The sequence below is a fragment of the Sturnira hondurensis genome, unplaced genomic scaffold, assembly GCF_014824575.4.
Source record: "Sturnira hondurensis isolate 20B ecotype Veracruz unplaced genomic scaffold, ASM1482457v3 Scaffold0004501, whole genome shotgun sequence".
Taxonomy (NCBI): Eukaryota; Metazoa; Chordata; class Mammalia; order Chiroptera; family Phyllostomidae; genus Sturnira; species Sturnira hondurensis.
In genome coordinates, this window is record NW_028077132.1 from 255,938 (window position 1) to 277,953 (window position 22,016).

General features: G+C 36.3%; 1 protein-coding gene and 1 pseudogene across 2 annotated transcripts in view; one reads left to right on the forward strand and one right to left on the reverse strand.

Moving 5' to 3' along the window:
• The window catches only part of AMMECR1 (AMMECR nuclear protein 1), a 140,150-nt gene that overhangs the window by 112,314 nt on the left and 5,820 nt on the right, over positions 1 to 22,016 (forward strand). For both annotated transcript variants that reach the window (XM_037045901.1, XM_037045902.1), the window contains 2 exons: positions 19,954 to 20,044; positions 21,429 to 21,525. In XM_037045901.1, coding sequence (XP_036901796.1) covers positions 19,954 to 20,044; positions 21,429 to 21,525 — 188 coding nt within the window. The remainder of the gene's footprint in view (positions 1 to 19,953; positions 20,045 to 21,428; positions 21,526 to 22,016) is intronic.
• Positions 12,806 to 14,434, reverse strand: LOC118986845 (lupus La protein-like; annotated as a pseudogene).

A 22,016-nucleotide genomic window follows, 5' to 3' on the forward strand; every position in this document is an offset into this window, starting at 1 on the left:
AGAGAATGGAAAGTAACTTGTGAGTAATTGTTTAAAATTAGGCCCAGAAAATAACTCTTTCAGCCCATTCTCTACTATAGTGAAGATAGAGAGTAACATGGATAAATAAACCTCAGAGCTGATCAATGACATATGAAGGATTTTTTTAAAGATTTTATTATTTATTTATTTTTAGAGAGAGGGGAAGGGAGGACGAAAGAGGGATAGAAACATGGTGTGCAATCCATTGCCTCTCTCATGCCCCCTACTGGGGACCTGGCCCACAGGCCAGGCATGTGCCCTGACTGGGAATAGAAACAGGGACCTTTCGATTGGCAGCTGTTTTTTTTTGTTTTGTTTTTTGTTTTTGGTTTTTTGGCTTTTAAGGCAAAGTTCCATGTGTTGTTTTAATCCCAAACTGAAACTTCGCTTCATTTTGTCTTATTACTGCTCAGAGAGCCTCATAAAAGCTGTTAATAGGTAATAAAGAAGACTGACTAGAATTTATTTCTCCTCTTTCTTACATCCTGATGCTCTCTGGTGTAACTGCCACCACACAGTTGGGTGGTCAGAAGATACATCTAAGTGTCAAGGAGCAAAAAAGTTAGGATAACACACCACCTGAGGAAATATACCAACTTGTAGATAATGATAGGGTGTTAGTTAATTAGAGTTAAATTATGCTAATTAATTCTTGGCCACCTTTAAGGTTATGTCTTGGGTGTCTCTGTGCATTGCCATTATTGGAGTAGTCTATATTGATAATATTTTTTCTTTAATATGTGGGGATAGATTTTTTTAAAGGAAGTCCAAAGATTCTCGCAATAACTTGCTTTGGTGGTTAGGTGACGATAATGAAATGTGTGTCTATGAATCTTTACATACAGGCATGCTCACATTGAATGCCTATTATTGTTAAGGCACTATGCTACATGTATAAAAGTATTAAGATTTGGTCCCCACCATAAACCATCTTATAGTCTAATTGCAGAGAAAGGGAGTATACAGAAAGCACAAAAAATAAGTGAATAAAAGTAATAATAAGTAATATGTAAGAATGAAACTTAGGGAGTTCAGTGATATACATAGCATTCTCTTGCACACACACTCATAAGTGGCATGATTGTATCATTATGATATAACATGTTTTAATTCTGCTACCTTTTAGAATGCCTATCCCCCATGATAACTGAAACATTTTGCCTTGTGGACCAATAACTGTCTTGATAGTTAATTGGATTTGAGTTTTATTTTTAGCATTGTCCTGACTCTTAGTGAGACTTTAGACAACTTTTTCCATTGCCATTCAGTTTTTCCACATACAAAATAAGACTTTTATAAAGTTCTTAGTCTTCATTTGAATAACTTCTATGATAGAAATTATTGTTGCTATATCAGAAGTATTTTTTTTATTTTTAAAGATTTTATTTATTTTTAGAGAGGGGAAGGTAGGGAGAAACAGGGAGAGAAACATCAGTTTGTGGTTGCCTCTCACAGGCTCCCACCTGGCCTGCAGCCCAGGCATGTGCCCTGACTGGGTATCAACTGGTGATGCTTTGGTTTGCAGGCCAGTGCTCAAACCACTGAGCCACATCAGCCAGGCCAGAGGTATTCTAAAAATTCTGCAGAGAGTAGGGTAAAAGAGTTCCTTCTGGGTTTGTTGTAAGGTTTTTTTGAGCATTATCAGAATATGAGCACATCTTAAGATTTTTTTATAAAGGAAAAAATAAAACTAATTGATAGTGTTGATCCCAGAAAAGTTAGAATATGTAAAACCTTTTATAAAATTAAACATCATTAATTGTTTTTTGCTATAAATTTATTGTTCCTATTTGAATTTTTCTTTTTTTAAAGATTTTATTTATTTATCTTTAGAGGGGAAAGGAAGGAGAGAGGGAGAGAAATATCAATGTATGGTTGCCTCTCGTGGGTCCCCTGCTGGGAACTGGCTTGCAACCCAGGCATGTGCCCTGACTGGGAATCGAACCATGATACTCTGGTTCACAGGCCCGCACTCAATCCACTGAACTACACCAGCCAGGGCTGAATTTCTCTTAAATAGAAGTCTACCAATATTATAGAAATATTGCACACTACTTACTTTTAAATGATCACAAATCATATCGCCTATCAATTAATATTATAGTTTGGGGAGTTCTTTTACTGTTTGAGGCTGTTCCTTCTTCTCTAGCTAGAATTTTATTTCTGCTTTCTGAATTTCAAGGTGCTATGTTATAGTGAGGGTAGGAATAATAACAGGGGTAGGGGAAGCCTGATATCTAGGGAATGACTGAGCTACAAAAACACTTTTATCCTTAACAGCAGCCACTAAGTTGGAAGTGTAGTTCAGATATGTGCATGTGAATGAATGTATATTACATAAAGGTGTGTGCATGTGTTTGGCAGGAGGGAACACTGGGAGAATCCAACAGTTTTTAAATAGATTTGGGTAATCACAGAGTCTATTCCATCATCATCTTCTGTAGCCCTCTTCAAGCACTGTCTACATACAGCTAAAGTTAACCTTGATATTGTTGGTGGTTTATGTTCATGACATGTATCAGCTTTGTGATAGGAAGGCGGGAGGTCAAGCACTTAAGAATCAGTACTGTGTACTCATTCAGGGTTTATTCATCCTGTCTGGTTTCAATTTCAGGAAGATTCTCTATTGCTTCTACCTGGTGTTATATATTTAATACATTCTTTAAGGCTTAAATATTAAGCCTTAGTGGTGTCTATTTAGTGATCCTTTCCTGTTAAAATATCAACAAAAAATACAAACTATTTAGTACTTTAAATATATAAGCACTTGTAAGTGAATTAGGTGTACTGCTACAATGGCTATGCTAAAAGGAAAAGACTGTACTTTTCAGTTAGTTATCATAATTTAAGGTATTTTAGCATAAGGGAAATTTGTTCCCAAAGAGTAAGGGTAAAAATTATCTTTTAAAGTATAAGAATGTGATTTGGGGTTTAAAAAACTGTACCATGGCCAGTGATTATGATTGAAAATAGAACAGTATTATTGTGGAATGATGTTATAAGGGTCATCCTTAATAATTCTGTAAAGGCATTGTTTAAAAGTATATGTCAATATAATTCAAGTCCTGCATATATACCCAAAAGAAATGAAAACAGATACTGAAACAAAAACTTGTAAATGGATGTTCATAGCAGCCATATTCACAAAAGCCAAAGGGTGGAAACACCTTATGTCTATGAACAGATTAAGAGATAAAATATGGTATATCTACACAATTTAATATTATTCAGCCATAAATAGAAGTAAAGTACTAATACATGCTACAGTGTGAATGAACCTTAACAACATGATTCAAGTTAAAGAAGCCAGACAGAAAAGGCCACATACTGCATGATTCTGTTTATATGAAATATCTAGAATGGGAGAATCTGTAGAGGTTAGTAGCATATTAGGGTTTCCAGGAGATGAGGGGAGGGGGTGAATGGGAGGTGCTGCTTAATGGGTACAGGGTTTCTGTTTGGGGTGATAAAAAAGTTCTGGAACTAGCCCTGGCTGGTGTAGCTCAGTGGATTGAGCGCGAGCCTGCGAACCACACGATCGTGGTTCGATTCCCAGTTAGGGCACATGCCTGGGTTGCAGGCCAGTCCCCAGCGCACATGAGAGGCAACCATCCATTGATATTTCTCTCCTTCTCTCCTTCCCTTCCCCTCTAAAGATAAATAAATAAAATCTTAAAAAAAAAGTTCTGGAACTGGATAGTTGTGATGGTATACAGCATTGTGAATGTACTTGATGCCACTGAATTGTACACTTTAAAATAGAAAGTTTGGTGTTATGTGTATTTTACCACAATAAAAAAGGATATATGCATATGCATAGATGTATTTAAATCTATTTTTATAATAATATATTATAATAATATTTTATAATAATATAATTTACTGAAGATGAAAACTTAAAATTCAAAAAATATAAAGAAAGAAATGCAAGGCATTCATAATTACATGACTCTGAGGTAACCAGTTTTAACAATTTGGAATGTCTCTTCCAATTATTTTTCTGTGTCATTGTATCTATAAATCTGTATATTTGTTTATATAACAAATTATATTGAATATGCAGTCTCTATTAAAAAGAGGATTATGGGGAAGTCTTTTTTATGGTTTATCTTTGTATAAGAAGTTTGTCCATATTATGAAAATACACATTTGATTTTGAGAGCTATCACACTGTTAAACAGCTACAATTTTTCTTCCAAGAATGAAATATCCTGTATATCATAAGTATCTAATTTTAATCTGAAATGCAAAGTGCTATATATGTTTATGCCAGAGAGGGGAACAGGAGATGATTACAGAATTTTAATAGGGAATTTTTAAGTCAAAGATCAGGAATGAGTATGTTTTACTTAAGCAGAAGCCTTTAACATGGGGCTTTTTCTGGTGGAAGTACCATTTGAGAGTTGACCCCCACTGGCAAAGCGTGTTACTGCAGCAGAATTCCTAGTTAAAGAGACAAAAATGCCCAGATCAAAGCAGAGTGAGGGCAATGTTTAAAAGTCCTGAAGCTCAGAGGTAGGTAACTTAGATAACAAGAGAGACACCCCTGTGGTCATGAGGATGAGGGATGTGACCAGTACTAATAGCTACCTAATTTTCAAATGATCAGCAAGCAAGTGAACTGCCACAAGGCTGGCTACTATCTCACTCTCTTCTTCATCCAAGCTTTTTAACAGCCTATTTCGGAATGCTCTTTTTGTAACATGTCTCTAATTTTATAATGGCACTTAGTAGGAAAGTAAGATTTACATCAGACTTTGTTTTAGAAACTAGAATGCTTGTATTTTATATGCTTCTATTTGATAATGTAAGGAATGTGTAAAATGGTTTCAAAAGTGGGCGTAATTAATTTCAGGTCATTGTTGAATTGACAGAATGATCAGTAATGTTTCCATATGTTATTATTTCCTCAAAACAGTAATTATCACATTTAAAGTGAGTGTCTATATGTAGCTTCTCAAGGAGCCTAGGTAGGCATTAAAAACAGCAAAACCATCCACAGAAGGCTGTAAAGACAAATTGGAATAGTGGTTTCCTCTTTCTAAGAATGGTTGATCATTGCTAGCACCATGATCTGTTTAATTGCTCTGGTAGGTGTGAGAAGAATGAATAGTGAATGATTTTGAGGGAAAAATCATTAACTGATAAATTGAAATGTCTACCTACAGGGCTAAAAATGGTTGTTAAGTGAACAAAATTGCTTCCCTAGGGACAAATCTGAAGTGTTCTGCCTTGTGTTTGAAAACAATTTATTACCGTTGTTCTGTGTTCTTCAATTAATAGCATTCTCTTAATTCTGAATGACAGGATGATTGACAGACACGGTGCTTTAAAAGCAAAGAAAAGCTCATGGAGCATGTTGGAATCCTCTAATATGATATATAGCCTTTAACTTGTATAGTTACACTATTTGGGAGCCATGTCTCTTAATTTTAAAGACTCGAAAGGACATAAAACCAATGATATTATAATAGCTAGAGTTTAACTTGAGGGACAATTCTGGGTATGTCATCTTGTAGCTGCTCATTTTCAAGATTATATAAATGAATAAGCTTTTTGTTGGTAGAAGAACTTGTATATAGCAAGTATCCTACCACTGATCTTGTGGAAAGCTCCTGTAGCAATTTGCTGACACAAGACAAAACATTTTCTAAAATGTATATAGTCAGGCATCTTTTATTTCAGTGTTTACAGACATGATCATTTCGAAGGTATGAGGAACAAACAGTTTCTATATTCTAATGTAGACCAATAGTTATATTTCAATAGATTAATAACATTTTCACAAAGCCTAGGGCATTTTTTGAGATATCCAGCTCCTGGATCACTGCTGTCTCACCTGTACATAACACTATCACTTGGGCAAAACATTTTTAACACCCAATACTTAGATTGAATCACCCAGTGCTGGGTGGGGCTGGCCAGCATGATTATTGTGTGATGTCAAAAATCTGTTCCTGCTGTAAAAAAGAAGGAACTCTTACCCTTTCCGACAGCTTGGATGGACCTGCAGATTATTATGCTAAGCAAAATGAGCCAGTCAGAAAAAGACAAATGGTCTCACTTTTATGTGGAATCTAATGAACAAAATAAACTGACAAGCCAGATGCATGTATACACGAAACAGACTGACAGCTGTCAGAGGGTAGGAGGGTGGGGAGACTGGATAAAAGAAGGTGAAGGGATTAGCCAAAGAATATATGTGTATCATTCTTAGACACAGACAACAGTGTGGTGGGGGGCAGGGGCTGGGTGGAGGCAGGCAAAAGGGAAGGGGTATCAAAAAGCTTTTTTTAAATCTGTCCCAGAATTTTAGAGGTAGACTACAACCTTTGTCCCACTCTGTCCCTAAAGTACCAAAGCATCTGTCACTGTACATGAGTTTGTTGGACTCCGGTACTGAAAGAGCTGCACTTCACTTTAAAAGCAATCTCACAGCACACCTCTTGAGTGATCACAGGTCATTCCTGAAGTATTTTGTTGCAGTTAATAATATCATGCTTGTAACAACCTTCATGAGAGTAAACAGATGAAAGGAATAAATTGGCTACCATAATTATCTCTCATTTATTTTAGAAGTTCATGTTGTCCTTTTCATCTTCCCTCTTCCCTTAGAGATTTACATTTTTCTGGCTCCTCTTAATTACAACTGAAAACAATGTTCCCTCCCATTCATACACAGACGGTTAGCATGACTCACTAAGTCACCAAGTGAAATGTCTTCTAGTTGTATGTATAATGTATATGTTCTGTCTTACCCCCTTACTTATTTTCCCCAACTATGATATATACCATGTCTTGCTTCTCTTCTAACTTAAGATTCTGGCCTTAAAAACCTATATATGTATATTGATATCAATATCAATATTTATAGATATATAAGTATACATATACTTACCTATAATAGACATATAAATATGTTTGTTATAGATATATAGATATATGTTTCTGATATATGTATATCCAGAAATCTATTTATCTATATACATATATATATTTCCTAGATGTATGGAGCCTATATCTGTATGAAGCCTATACACACACACGGGGTGGGGGGAGTGGACCTGAAAAACCAAAATTTGTTTATTAAAACTGTGTATTTATTCTTATATCTTTAAACTTCAGTCACCTTCAAAGTACTCTCTACTTGATACAGTACACCTAATTGAGACATTTTTCCCATTGCTCAGAACAGTTTTTGAATTTGTTGATTTTGATGCCTTTTAGTGTTTCCACTGTTTTTTGTTTCACCTCTTCCACATCAGCAAAACGTTACCCTTTTAGGACAGTCCCATCCAGGGAAACAACCAAAAATGTCACTGGGGATGGGAACAGGTGAATAGAGAAAGGGGGGAACAGGGATCATGGCATTTTTTTATCAAAAACTGCTGAACACTCAAAGTTTTTTATCAAAAACTGCTGAACACTGGCTTTCGCAGTGTGGGCAGGTGCGCTCATAAATCAGCCATCATGAAATGGGCAAATATGTTGAAAGAGTCTTCGAAAAAATTCCCTGAAGCCAAATGCAGACTCTCACAATAACACCAGCTGGTACAGTGATACAGATGGGTTCCTGGAACACTAATCTTGCAGGGGAATCCTGTACTACAAAGGCCCTGCCCTCTACAAGATAATTCTGGGGTTTTTAGGTCTCCTCTTGTAAATCTATATAGATATAGAGATATGAAGCCTATATATCACATATCCATCTAAGCTCATATAGATCTAATATATCTATATATAGACTATATCTTTATATCTATATATACATACAGACATATAGGCTTTATATGTTCTCATATATGTATGTATGTGTATATATATACACACACACGTGTGCACTTTATATATCTAGGAAAATGACTTTCAGCGTACTCTTAAGGAGCTTGAGATTTTTATATAAGATGTCACTATCCTTAACAATAATTTAGCCTTTGTCCTGATGCTCTACTCTAAATGTTTTTCAAGTGCTGTGAGACACTGGGAAAGGACTGCTTCACGCTTCCTGGCCACCTAGAAAGAATTTGCTGTGAACCAACAAGTTAGTATATCAGAAGCCTAGTGAGGAAGCAAGCTAAACAAAGTAAAGTAACATCTAGAGGGTCATTTAAGGAATACAAATTTCCATTAGCTATTGGTACTCTTAGTGAAATGGGCTGTGTTGTTCATTCTTAGGCCTCCTCCAGTTGCTTCCTGCTTTATTGCAGTGTGTTGTTTGGTGGTGGGAGAAGGATGTTTTCCTGTTTCCTGTGACTCTATCAACTCTTCTAGCCCTTTCCTTAGTAGTTGCATTATAGCCTTCTTTCCTGTATAGTCTGCCTCTGTGTGTGTGTGTGTGTCTCCTGCACTTAATAAAAAAGAGTCCTACCTTTTGGGAATAAGGAGATTTGGGTTCTCTTCCTGACTGCCACTAACCAGCTTGGTAACCTTTCTGGGTCTCTGTTTACTCATCAGAATGCTAGAAAAGTTGGACTGCATAATACCCAGGGTCATTTGGGTGCTGACAGAGTGTAATACTGTAAATCTCCTTTTAAAAATTACTTCTGTTTCATTTTACTCTCAGAGAATGAATCACCACTAAATGTTGAGTAGTAATAAGAGGTCCTTAAGTTAAATTAGTTATTACTACCTAAAATGAAGGCAACAAAAGTGAAAAAAAGTTCAGTTTTTGAAATTACACATTCTAGATTTCTTTTTCACAAAATAATTTTCTTTAGGAAGAAAAATACTCCATTCTAAACCATACATAGTTCTATTTTATTACTGTACCATCCCTGTTTTAAGGCAACATTATATGTATAAACCTAAATTAAGCAAATCAATTAGAGATTGATTATTCACTTTACAATTAGACATTTTGCTTTGTAGAAAGATTCACTATAGGGTTGCTTTATTGTCTTCTTCATAACTAAGTTTACATAAATTCAACTCATATGTAAGTTTTTAGGAACAGATCTCTTTTGTAGACTGAGTAAAACCATATTGAGTCAGATAATCAATGTACAGTTCTAATCTGAATAAAATTTGTCTTAGTTTCTTATCAGGCAGGCAATATTATTTTATATTAGGTACATTTGCCAAGAGGTGTTTTTCACCCTCAGCCTTTGAAAAACAAAGTAATTCACATTTCTGGATTTTAAGAAAATTTTAAAACTTTAGTTTCCTTGTCTATAAATTCACATCCCCTTAATAAAAAGTTAGGAGTACACTTTTCTAACTTTTGATTAAAAGCAGGCTTTTTCATTTAAAGGTCACCTGTGTTGCCTGAACTTTCCTTGGAAAGCTTCAGGACATTCAATTTTTAAGGAATGTTCATTATAATTAATCATTACAGAGAAATGGCTTCCCCCCCCTTAATTGCACTCTTGAGTTGTCACAGGTTCTCTGCAAATCCATAATGTAAGAACAGTTTCTTTCATTGAAAATAATATTTAAACATGTTTGGGCCCTGGCTGGTGTAGCTCAGTGGATTGAGCGCGGGCCTGCAAACCACACGATCGAGGTTCGATTCCCGGTCAAGGCACATGCCTGGGTTGCAGGCCAGTTCCCAGCAGGGGACTCATGAGAGGCAACCATACATTGATATTTCTCTCCTTCTCTCCTTCCCTTCCCCTCTAAAAATAAATAAATAAAATATTAAAAAAACATGTTTGGCTTCATAGCTTTTCAAAGCACTTCTTCATTAGCCATGTTTTATTTAAAGTCTTAACTAATTCTTTATAAGTTCATGGGGGTGACTATTACCTAGTTCAGGTATTTTAGAGCTGTGTGTGTACTATTAGTTAAAATAAATGTTATCAGATAGCTGTTCTGTAGCCTTTGTGAAATAAATTGGCAGGCTTGTTGTGTTCCTGACAAGCAAGATGTCTAACTCTCCTACATGAATCAAAATTGGCAGTAATTGATCCTTGGTTAAGTAAGCTGTGGCAAGGCCAAGAATTGGTCCATGGAGACTAAACTGCTTTCCAAGCTCAAGGTAACTAATTTGCAAAGGATTTTAGAGAGGAGCAACACGTATGTATATTTGTCAAGGAGGGCTTTACTCTTATTTTGCACCAAATAACAACAGAAAAATATAATCTCATCTAAGGTAGATGATGAAACAGTTTTTACAGTAAACTATATTAAAAAGTTACTTAGACCCAAGCGATGGCTTTGCAATCAATTATCATTTTACATTCATTTTTCTAGTATTTTAAATTTATTTTTATATTATTTTTTTCTGCTTCTAAAAGTATCTCACTAAAAGGAGATTTGAAAGCAAGGACAGCTACAAGGAACTGATCAGATCATAGATAAAATCAGCCTAACTATATATATTTATTCCTTTGCAACATCTCAGTTCCTTCAGGAGATTATTTTTTAAATAACAAAAGCAAGAGTTGTCCCTAGGTGGACTAGAATTCCAGATCATTTTTTATACTCTTCTAAAGGAAATTTTTGGTAATGTGCATGTACTATTTTTATAAACAAAAATGTAGTTCATGTTTACAATTGTTAAGGTTTACAAAAGTAAAAATTGGTAGCCCTGGCTGGTGTAGCTCAGTGGATTGAGCACAGGCCTGTGAACCAGACAATCATGGTTCGATTCCCAGTCAGGGCACATTCCTGGGTTGCAGGCCAGTTCCCGGCAGGGGCCAGTTCCCAGCAGGGGATGCACAAGAAGCAACTATACATTGATGTTTGTCTTCCTCTCTCCTTCCCTTCCCCTCTAAAGATAAATAAATAAAATATATATTTTTAAAAGTAAAAATTACTGAGTTCAAAACAATTGCCAAAACACTGTTTTTTCATGCTTATTACATTTTTTCTTTTATTTTTTAAAGATTTTATTTATTTTTAGTGAGGGGAGGTAGAAAGAGAGGGAGAGAAACATCAATGTGTGGTTGCCTCTCAAGTGTCCCCCACTGGGGACCTGGCCTGCAACCCAGGCATGTGCCCTGACTTGGAATTGAACTAGTGACTGTTTGGTTCACAGCCCATGCTCAATCCACTGAGCTACACCAGCCAGGGCTTATTACATTTTTATTGGTAACTTTGATAATATTCACAAACATCAAAATGGGGAAAACATACAATGAGAAGCTAACTGTAATCCAAATTATTTTGATAAGTCTGAAATAAGAGTATAACAAAGGGGAAATGTTTTTTACACAATAATAAACTAGGAGTTAGTACTATGGTATTACCATTTAACTAGATCTATTACTGTTCTTAATAATTATTACTGTGTAAAAGGTCAGTTTTCCTATTATGTTCAGTATTGTCACTCCTTATGTAGTTTAAGGTATAAGAATGTGCAATACGGAGCACCTTAGAACAGATCCAGTAGTATACCAGGGCCGTAGTACTGCAAGTATGGTCCTTAGAACATCAGTGTTGACATCTCTTGGGAGCTTGTCAGACTTGCAGAATTTTGGTCTCCACCCAAAACTACTGAATCATATCCCGCACCTCAACAAGATTTTATTTGAAGGCAATTTGACTGCACATTAAAATTTGAGAGCTGCGACCTAGAGTTAGAATTTATGTTGTCAAATATGACAGGATAGGTAGACTCATTGCCATCCCTCTGAAATGGATCAGTAGTAAGTTAGGAGAACTTACATTATTCTTTAGAAAGAAATAATATGAAAAAATGGATTTTCATGTGAGAGCTTAGTAGGAAAATAATTAGCTACTTACTATCACTACTGAAATCCAGACAAAAATTTAAAGCACACTTAATTATGAGATTCCTAGCTATTTGTTGGGAAATTAAAAATAGGAACTATCATTTTCATTGGCATACTTTTTTGTCCATTTGTTATCCTTCTAAACTCTTCCCCATAACCTCAAATTATGGTATAAGTGCCCTGGCTGGTGTAGCTCAGTGGATTGAGCGCAAGCCTGTGAACCAGCCGATGGTGGTTTGATTCCCAGTCAGGGCACATGCCTGGGTTGTGGGCCGGTTCCCAGCAGGGGACCCATGAGAGGCAACCATCCATTGATATTTCTCTTCCTCTCTCCTTCCCTTCCCCTCTAAAGATAAATAAAGAAAGAAATAAATCTTTTTTAAAATTGTGGTATAAGTGACCAAAATAGCAGAAATGCCAGACTCAATTTGCCATGGCTAATCTTGGGGATACATCATAGCAGTCCTTGGATACCCGGTTACAGTGATAGGTCTAGAATGTTCAGTTTACCAGCATTTAGTGCTTTTTTAATTCATGGGGTGGTTTTTAGTTAAGGCTGAAAATGCTTGGAAATAAAATTTTTATTCTTAGGTAGCTTTTTTTGTTTTATAGAGCTGTGATACGGCCTGCCAGTATCATACAGATTTCATTTAAAAATCAGTAAGTCTCTTGAACTTTTACAATAAGTAATTATTTCTAATGTTATCAAGTCACCCAAGTAAACACAGAAAGCCAGACTGGGAAACAGATTATGGAATGGCCTATAATCAACAGCGAATACTCTGGTCTAAGATAAACTCTTTCTCAAATACTTTGGGCAGAAAAAGAAAATATAAACTCAGTTTTTGCTCTATTAATATAGTATGTTTTATTAGTTTGTACTAATAAATTCTCATATTACAAAAGCAATTTAGTACCAGAATCCTTCTTTTGATATTTGAATTACCTGAAATAATATGGAACTGTACATCAAAAATTATCCTCATTTGGATAACAAAAAACATACAAGCTAAACAACAAAAATTTTTCCTTTCTTACAGGTGGACATTGCAGTGCACCTAATTTGGTTTTCTTTTTAACAGTCCCCAAAGACAAAAGCAGCAGAAAACCTAATTAAAATGAATAAACAATTCATTCACTAAACTACTGGTTTCTGGCATGGCACCATTTTCTGTTTTCTGCCGTTCTGATAAAGGTTCTTCTTTGTCTGGTTCTTCTCTCACTCTTTTTACTGGTCCACATGCACCATATTCATCAAGTTCATCATCACTGTCAAATTTCATTTTCTTGCCCTGAAACTGTACTTTTCCTTTAGCAGACCCAGTCTGAGCAGCTTTATTTCCCTTTTGTTTTCCTTTAAATCTTCAACCTTTTGACTTCCATTTGTTTAGGGATTCCTGTTGATCTTCTATGGTGTTTTCAATGCTTCTTTTTCCAGCTCTCCATCTAGTACTTCCCATACGAGTTCTTTGTTCCTTAGTTGTAGGTTACCATTGTTGGCATCTTTGGCTTTATCCAGTTCTTCCTTAGCTTTTTCTTTGAATAGAATTATTCCTTCTTTTGCTCCTCCGGCAAAGCCTATCTAATTTATATCACCATGATTTGAGAACAGGATGTGCAAATCTTCTCTATAGGTCTGATCATCTAGGTCCCCCCAAAATTTCAGCAAGCAGCCAATCTTTTCTTCTCAAGATTTGACTTCAGTATTTCCTACTTTTGTTTTTCTTCTTTCTCTTGTCTAGCTTGTAATTTAGCTTCCACTTTATTTTGCTTTCCATCTTCATTTTTTTTGCAAAGTAATCTTCCTTGTAGACTATTAGCAGATCTGTCTATATTTTTGCCCAGGGTTCTCCACAAACTCTTTAGCAGACTCATGCTATCAAACACAGCAAATACTGATCCTTTAAATGCTTTGCGCAATGTTCTTCTCATCTGAATATTTAGCACTTGACCTTTATCTTCTAACCATTCTTTTATGTCATCAGGGGTTGCATCAATAGGAAAGCCTTTAATATAAACAGATCTGTTTTTTACATCATTTTTATACTCCTCAGTCACTTCAGGAAGGGGTTTGTTTGGGGATCTTTTGATTTTGGTTTTATGCTAACTTATTTCCATGAGTTCTGCCTTTGATTTGCTCAGTGATTCTGCTGTTACATTAAAGTTGTTGTTCGGTGGTTTAACCTATTGAATTTTACCATTATTTCCATGGGTGCCAAGCCTTCATCCAGTTTGATTTGTTCCTTTAAAAATTTGTCCCACGGCAAATTAAAGTCACCAAAATAATGCTTAATTCGATGACTGATTTTGGCCTCAGAGCAGCAATTTTTTCATTGCCATTTTCAGTCATTGTGGCTATTTTTCAGGTCCCGGTCCAGCAGACCCGGGCCAAAGGATAACTAAGGGTGTCTCCTCTTCTCAACGCTGCCAGCTTACCTTACAACACTGTTTTTAAAATTTATTATCTATCCAGAATCTGAGGTGTTCTTTATGAACAATTGTTAGATGTTAAGTGTTAATTGTTAATCAGATGGGAACCTTCAAAACAGCAGACTGACTTCTGAAATTGGTAGATGGATTCAAGCAATGCAAAAATCACAACTTTGAGGATTTGATGAGCAGATATGGCCAATATGTAGTCTACATTTTGGGGGGGATAGTATCCGAAGAGGGGAAAGTGATTCATTAGAATGTGCACAAAGTGTCATCAGCCTTTATGATTAAAATCTTAATTTTTCTTGCCCACATGTGAATCATTCAGGAGGATAAACTTGGAGTAGGCTCACATTTGGAATATTTTCCTCCCCTATGTTAAATTTGCTTTTATTGGTAAAGAGAAGGAAGAGTCACTGTCTTCAGAAGGCTGAGTTGGGAATGGGGCAGAAGCTACTGTGGGGCCATGCGTGAAAGAGTGGACCATGCTGCACTGTGGTTTTTGTGCTTTTAGGAGAAATGCCACATATGGCTTTTTCCTCCTAAGAATATAAGAAATGTCAGACTCTGCCTGGCTGGTGTAGCTCAGTGTATTGAGCACAGGCCTGCGAACCAAACAACCATGGTTCAATTCCTAGTTAGGGCACATGCCTGGGTTGCAGGCCAGTTCCCAGCAGGGAATGCATGAGAGGCAACCACACATTGATATTTCTTTCCCTCTCTCCTTCCCTTCCCCCTCCAAAGATAAATAAAATCTTTAAAAAAATGTCAGACTCTGGATCAGACCCGTGGACTGTTCAGTGCAGTGATTTTTTTCTGTCCGTGGTACCACAGGATGTTTTATAAAAAAGCATGCATATCTTCTATGATTCCAGCCTCTAAATGTTAGGGAGTGTGTCAAACATCCTGAGCTATTCTCATTAGGAACAGCGTCCTTTCATTCAATGGATGGAACTGGTATATGGAGCTTCGCAGGCTGGTCTTAAGTGAATGACTGATTGGTGACTGCTTTGTTAGTTGTAAAGCATATTTTGCAAAATATCATCAACAAAGACATTTCCAACAACTTCTTCCTCCTGATATTTTTTTTCAAGGTGAACTTACTGAAAATCAGTGGAATGAGCTATGGCCATATTGTTACAAGGAAAACCCAACACTTGGTTCTGAAAATGGGGAAATGTGTAACTAACTGTGGCATTTGCTAAGATGTGATGAACTTGAGGAAGTAAATTGGTTTTATTGTCCAGGATGTGACCAGGGGAAGATTTAGCTTTGAGGGTCAGGACTGTGGAGGTAATTTTGGAACCAAATGATCCAAGGTTTGGGTGGAGCGTATTTGACTTAGCCAGAACACATTTCATAGTCATTGATGCTTTTATTTATTTATTTTTTAAATTTAATTTATTTTTTATAGAGAGGGTAAGGGAAAGAGAGAGGGAGAGAAACATCAGTGTGTGGTTGTGTCTCCCACAGCCCCTACTGGGGACCTGGCCTACAACCCAGGCATGTGCCCTGACTGAGAATTGAACCAGCAACCCTTTGTTTCACAGGCTTGTGCTCAATCCACTGAGCTACACCAGCCAGGGCATCATTAATGCTTTTATACAGATAACTCTGTTTCATGTTTCAGTGTATCCAGATTGTTCATTGTCTTGCTGATTAGGTTTCTGAGTAAAAGTGATACCCCTTAGTAGTGCTGCTAGTGGATTATAGGACTAAGACTTGCCTTATAGACAGACTAGGGTATATTAAACTTTGCAGTTGTGAGGAGCATAAAATGGACCATGTATTATAATGGTGTGGGAGGAGAGCAGTTTTTGATGCTCCTGTGTTGAGAGTCACTGCATTAGAGGATAATAGTTTTAAATGAAGCTGCATTTCTAACAAGGGACCAGATAATGAAGATAAATGAAATCTGCAGTCTGTAGCTTCATTTTAGCCATTATTTATAATCTCTTCTCCTACCAAACCTTTTTTGTGTGTGTAGCAAAATTGGTTAATTTGCATATATCTCTTCTCCCTGTGCCCACATGCTCTCTGATACAGGAGTGAACAAACAGAAAAAATAGACAGGAGAAGAAAGGGGATAGGGCTGAGGCCACGCAGAATTGGGGATGTATAATCCCCCAACTGAATAATGAACCCCAGAATAGTCAACATAATTTTAGGGCCCTAACATTAATCTCGATGTTTAATCATTCTGGGTGATGTTAAAAACAAAAGACTGTATAATAAATAGCATTAATGAAAACATCATTTGCTATGGAATGGTTTGGAATAAATATGGCTTTCTTTTTAGCATGACATATGAATCTATTGAACTGGTCTTAATGTTCCCTCAGCACACACAGATACAGCTCTGTTTAATTCCATATCCTCTTATCTATAAGTCCTACATTTAATTTACTACCATTCTAGTTGATTTATAGCTTTGCTTAGCAAAAGTGTAGTCTTGATTAAAAGGATATTATCATAGCTGATGGACCTTGAAAGCATTTTTTTCCAAGACCTTCTAATAATTTTGAAAATGACCGCAGACTCTGGTAAAACTAGGTTTGCAAGTTTCCACTTCTTACCCACCTAGCAGTCCTTTGGGCAGTGGTAGTTAGGGGTATGTTTGGTGATGTAGTTTTCCCATATGTTACCTCCTTATTCATCCTGAGAAATGGAAAGTTACTGTTGATAGAGTTTTAGAGCACGTTTGCTTCAGGGAATCCCAATTCCCTAGTTAGCCGATCTCTTATCCAGCTGATAATTACAACTACAGCCTTTGCTTCTTGGGATGTTGCTGGGCTTAAGGATCTCCCAATCTTTCTAAGGGAAGATTCAGTTATTACACATAGGGTTATATTTTGGAGTTGCAGCTGTGACAGACAGATGCCTCTCTCAAAAAATAGGGAATTAGTTTTGGTGCTCATTTCAGTGGAGATGACTTAAATTGCAAAGCCAGTGATTTCCACAGGTTGGCTAGATTTGGTCAGTCTCCCTAGCAGGCAATTTTCCGCTCTCCTGTCTTGATTACACAGTATGACTATTTGGTGGCATCTGTGTCCTAGGAGTAAGGAAAATGCTGTTGTTCAACAGGTGACAAAAAGTTATAATACTTTGATTTCGTTTACAGTGTTATTACCATTGTCCTGATTCCAGTAGTTGAAAAAAGAGACTGACTCTGGTTAGGGCTTTATACCTTTGCAGAATATATTTTTTACCTGTGAAATATGTTATTTCTCACAAAGGATTCACTTTAAAATCAGCATACTTGCAGTTCAATTTACAGGAGCTTTCAATTGTTCAGAATCATAGGAACACAGAATAGAACTTAAAATTGTAAATGTGGCACTAATTCAAAATGGGAGAAATCTGATTTTTTTCATATCAAATTTAATAATGGGGGCCTTCTCAAAATACAATAGTGACTCAATTTTATTTGTGAATAAGTCAATTTCTATTTTGGTGAAAATAGCTTTCCAGTTTGGTCTTAGTGAGATATTATTCACATACCATAAAATTGGTCTTAAACTTTTAATTGTTAAATTACTAGGCGTTAAAATCTCTGAAATTTTTGTTGGAGAAAAGATTTATGTTTCTAAATCACCTTCAATTTGCCTAAATCACTTTTTTTCAATACACAGCTACAGTTTGTCAGATCTCAACTGATTAGTACAAGTTATCTAGTTAACCTAGAATAAAAATCAGTGGGGAGTTTTCCTTTTTCAAACTATATACTTGCTGAAACATGAAACTTCCTAAAATTTTGATAAGCTTTGCAGTCCCGTCCCTCATTCCCACCCCATACTGGTTAAACACCACTGACATAGTCTAACACTCTCCTTCCATGGATAGGGAAACATTCGTCCTCTCACAATTTTTATTAGAAACCTCAATAAGCACCAAAATTCTTTTTCAATTGTAACATGATAGATTTTTATAAATTAAGCTGGAGATGCAAAATTCACTTGAGTGAATGATGGGAGCAGAAATTACTTATGCTGGATAGTTTTAAAAACAAATTATGAAGGATGTGATAATGTCAAAGGAAAGATTTCAAACTCACTGACCAGAAAGTCGGTATATAGAAACTATTGCAAATTTGTTACTGTCTCAATACTGTGTTAGGCACTGGGGAGATTAGTAGATGTCCTTTATCCTGGAAATGCCTGATAGCTAAGTATTCATATTTCCTCTTAGCTTGTTCACAGTCATTTCCCACAGGGCATGGGAGGCCTGTTTGTGTTAGTTTTTAAACACCTGCCCTGATTGCATTTTCAGCAAAAGGAGATTCATGAGAATACTGATATTAAATAGATAGAAGAAATAGCCAAAGAGATAGAAGAGATAGGCTTGAATGAAAAACATAAACTGCTCAGATCTGACAGACTCTAATGGATGGGTGGATTAAAACCTGGGGGAGAAATGAAATGGATTTTCCAGAGGACTTTTTATTCCCTGGAAGATTGGAAATTTTCAGCCTAAGGGCAGAAGCAGCAAAAGAAGTTTTTATGGACTTCCTTTCCTCTTCTAGACCTTCACAACCATGCAGACAGAAAGAGTAAAGGTCTGATTTCAGTCATCTGCTCTGAAAAGAAGCCTCTTTCCTGGGTAAAAAGGTTTATCTGGCCTCACATCTTCCATCTAGTACCTTGGATGACCTTGCACTTGGGCACCATTGATCTAAAGCAGTCATATATTTGGGAGAACAGAATGGAATTGTTAAGCTCTTGAAATTTCATTTTTATTATCAGTCTTTACAAGCATTGTACTTTTTATGATCTTCAGCTCTATATGTACTATTCTATGTCAAATATATGTAGAAAGGACAGGTTCTTTTTGATTGGACACTAATCAAAGAAAAAGTGCATTACTTTTTAAAAACATTGGCAAGTAATTGCCCACACTGCCTTAGAAGACCATCTTTTTTAGGGCATCACCAAAAGTTTGTTTCACGTAAAAAAAGTTATATAAGAAACTGCACAAATTCCCTGTTCTAAGTAGCAGAAACCGTTACTGCTCTTAAGTTTAGCAATAGGGTGTGAGGGCAGTGATGCAGGTAGAGACGATTTGTCACTGGCCCACTTTAAGCCATAACACATTGTTTTAAGAAAACCTATATGTAATGAGTGATCATGTAACATCTGGTTGTTGTTTTTCAATCTGATCTGTGTTGCTTATCTACATATAATTTAAGGTTATATATTCTTATTCTACACATAACCCCAGAATGGTTGTTCTGGTCCCACAAGAATAGCAAAGATGGGCACATGCTGGCATATACAAGTCAATGCTTTCAGTCTCCATGGCTATCATTATGACTTTCAAACCCAAATCAAATACTTGAATTATGATACTCTTGTCTCTTTAAAGGATGAGGCAACTTGGGAAGGGAGTCAGTAGCTCCAGAAGTTTCAGAACTTAATTTGAATTGGTGATTGTTCCTGAAAACAGAATAGCTGTTTGCTGATTTCTCTAAAGTCAGTTCCCTTGGTCAAATTCCTTATTGTCGTGAGTCATAATTTAGAAGTGGGGGCAGGATTCTTGCCATCGACTGTCTTAATCTACACACAACATCAGAATGGTTGTTCTGGTTCTAAACAGAATAGCGTAGCCCAGTGTGTATTTGGTACATACAAATCAATGTTTTCAGTCTCCATGGCCATCATAATGTTGTTTAAACCCAAACTCAGTACTTTGGAAAGAGAAAACTGATGTGCCCTTCCAAAAACAAGGGGGAAAGGAAGAACTGCATTCTCTTGAAAGTTAAAGTATAACTTTTTCTTTCTATTTCTATGAAGAACACTGTACTAATAAAACTGCCAATTTCTTTCAGGTGGGTGTACATGGCATTAGAATAGAATTCATCAATGAAAAAGGATCAAAACGCACCGCCACCTACCTACCGGAGGTTGCAAAGGAGCAAGGTCATTGTTGTACTTTATTTCATATGATCTGGTGAAGAATTTAAACAAATACACAAATTGAAATGCAATATCTGACCTTGCAGTTATGTATGATAATTGATCAATGTCAAATTATAAGAAATGACTCTTCCATCACTGCCACTGCAATGTCTAGATGAAATCGGTAAATTACACAGAAGTTGAATTTCTGCACTAAAGTTTGACAGAAAAAATGGACCAATGTATACTTTCCAAAAAGCAAAGATCTATAAAAAGTTGGGTGTTATCTTAGGCAATAGTTTGCTACAAATTGAAGAGCCATTTTCCCTTATTCCATTGTGTGCCATACCCTTGTATGGTATAAGCCTTTTGTTTGACAGTCAGGCACACAATTCATTGTCAGCATCAAACACTTCATTCTTAGGTGGTTGTCATTACTCATCCTGCTATTTTTAAGATTATAGGTTTCCCATTAAGGTTAGGAACATTGAGAATATATGAAGTAGTGTTTTATATATTTGGTCTGTACTTCCTAATCACCATTTTTCTGTTGTGCAGAAAAAACACAAACCTTTATGAACCACCATTGTAACACAAAATAACTCTTCACTCTAATATTTTGTCCTTTGTAGCCAGTACTAAATTCTAGTTTCATGTTCATTGAAATGAATATTTCTTCTTTACTTTATGGGGCTTTTTTCTCATCAGAAAGTATTTGTAATTTCATTTTCCCATGTTCAGATCATAAATATGTCAGATACATAACAGCAACACCCCCACAAACTAGAATTAATCTTGAAGGCAGCTATCTGAAGATTTGTTTGAGTTACTTTAAAAATGTCTTAATCCTGTAGTTTCATTGACTTCATAAAGCATACATAACAGATAGAGGGCCTTGGACATTAGTATGCCATGCCATGTCAGAACCAATAAAAAATTCCCTTGATTATACCCAAATACACTTGATTGACAACAAAAGATACCTTTAGGAATAGCAGTTACCATGTGGGAGTCCTAAAGACTACTGAGTTGGCACAATGACATTTTGACTTTTCCCTTCCTTTTAAAGATGTTTTTAGAGGAGAGTACAATGTTTGTGGTTTGTTACTGAGATGTGACTGAGCAGTTACTGCCAGCTTCTTTGCCTTCAAACGTGGTTGAGATAAAGAAGCCGTTGCTGTTACCCACTATAGCCATCATGGATAGCTAGAATTTAAGGTGTGTGGTGGTGAACCTGATTCTGTACAGAATGAAATCTTAGCTCTTCCGTGTGGCTTTTAGGACCAAAGGAGATGACGGCATTTGGTGACAGTGATAGCAGACTTTCTCGAAAGTCATTTTGCATTTAACAAAAGGTGTTTTTTACATGTGCTTGACTGTATTTTATCTGATCTACTCTCCGCAGGATGGGACCATATTCAGACCATAGACTCCTTACTGAGGAAAGGAGGATACAAAGCTCCGATTACTAATGAATTTAGGAAAACCATTAAACTGACCAGGTACAGAAGGCATTTTCTAATGCAAGGATAACCAGTACATTTTGACACATATGCTTATAAGCCTTTGATGTGGGTATTGTGTGTGTGTGTGTGTGTGTTTATCTAACTATACTTGATTCTCTTTTCTGAAACAGGGTGGAAATGCATAGCAGGGCCTTCCTGAGGGTGGATACAATGCAACTGTTCTTGGCAGTAAAGCCTGTACAATGTATGAGCCCAACCTTCCCATCTTTATTTTAGCTCTGTGTGATTACTCTGACTTTATACGAGCAAATCCTTTCAGCCTCTACACTACATTATTGAAGAAAGTTACCTGAATTAGCTATTGCCTAGCTTTTGACATGGCTCAGCAGAACCCCAGGATTCTGATAAGCAGTCCTCAAATTTGAATTTAAGCTTAGAATTTTGGCAGTGATAGAAGTTTCCTATGAAAGCTTGCCGAAATATACAATTAGGCTAGACTCACAAATGCTAAATAAATTTCTGCATGG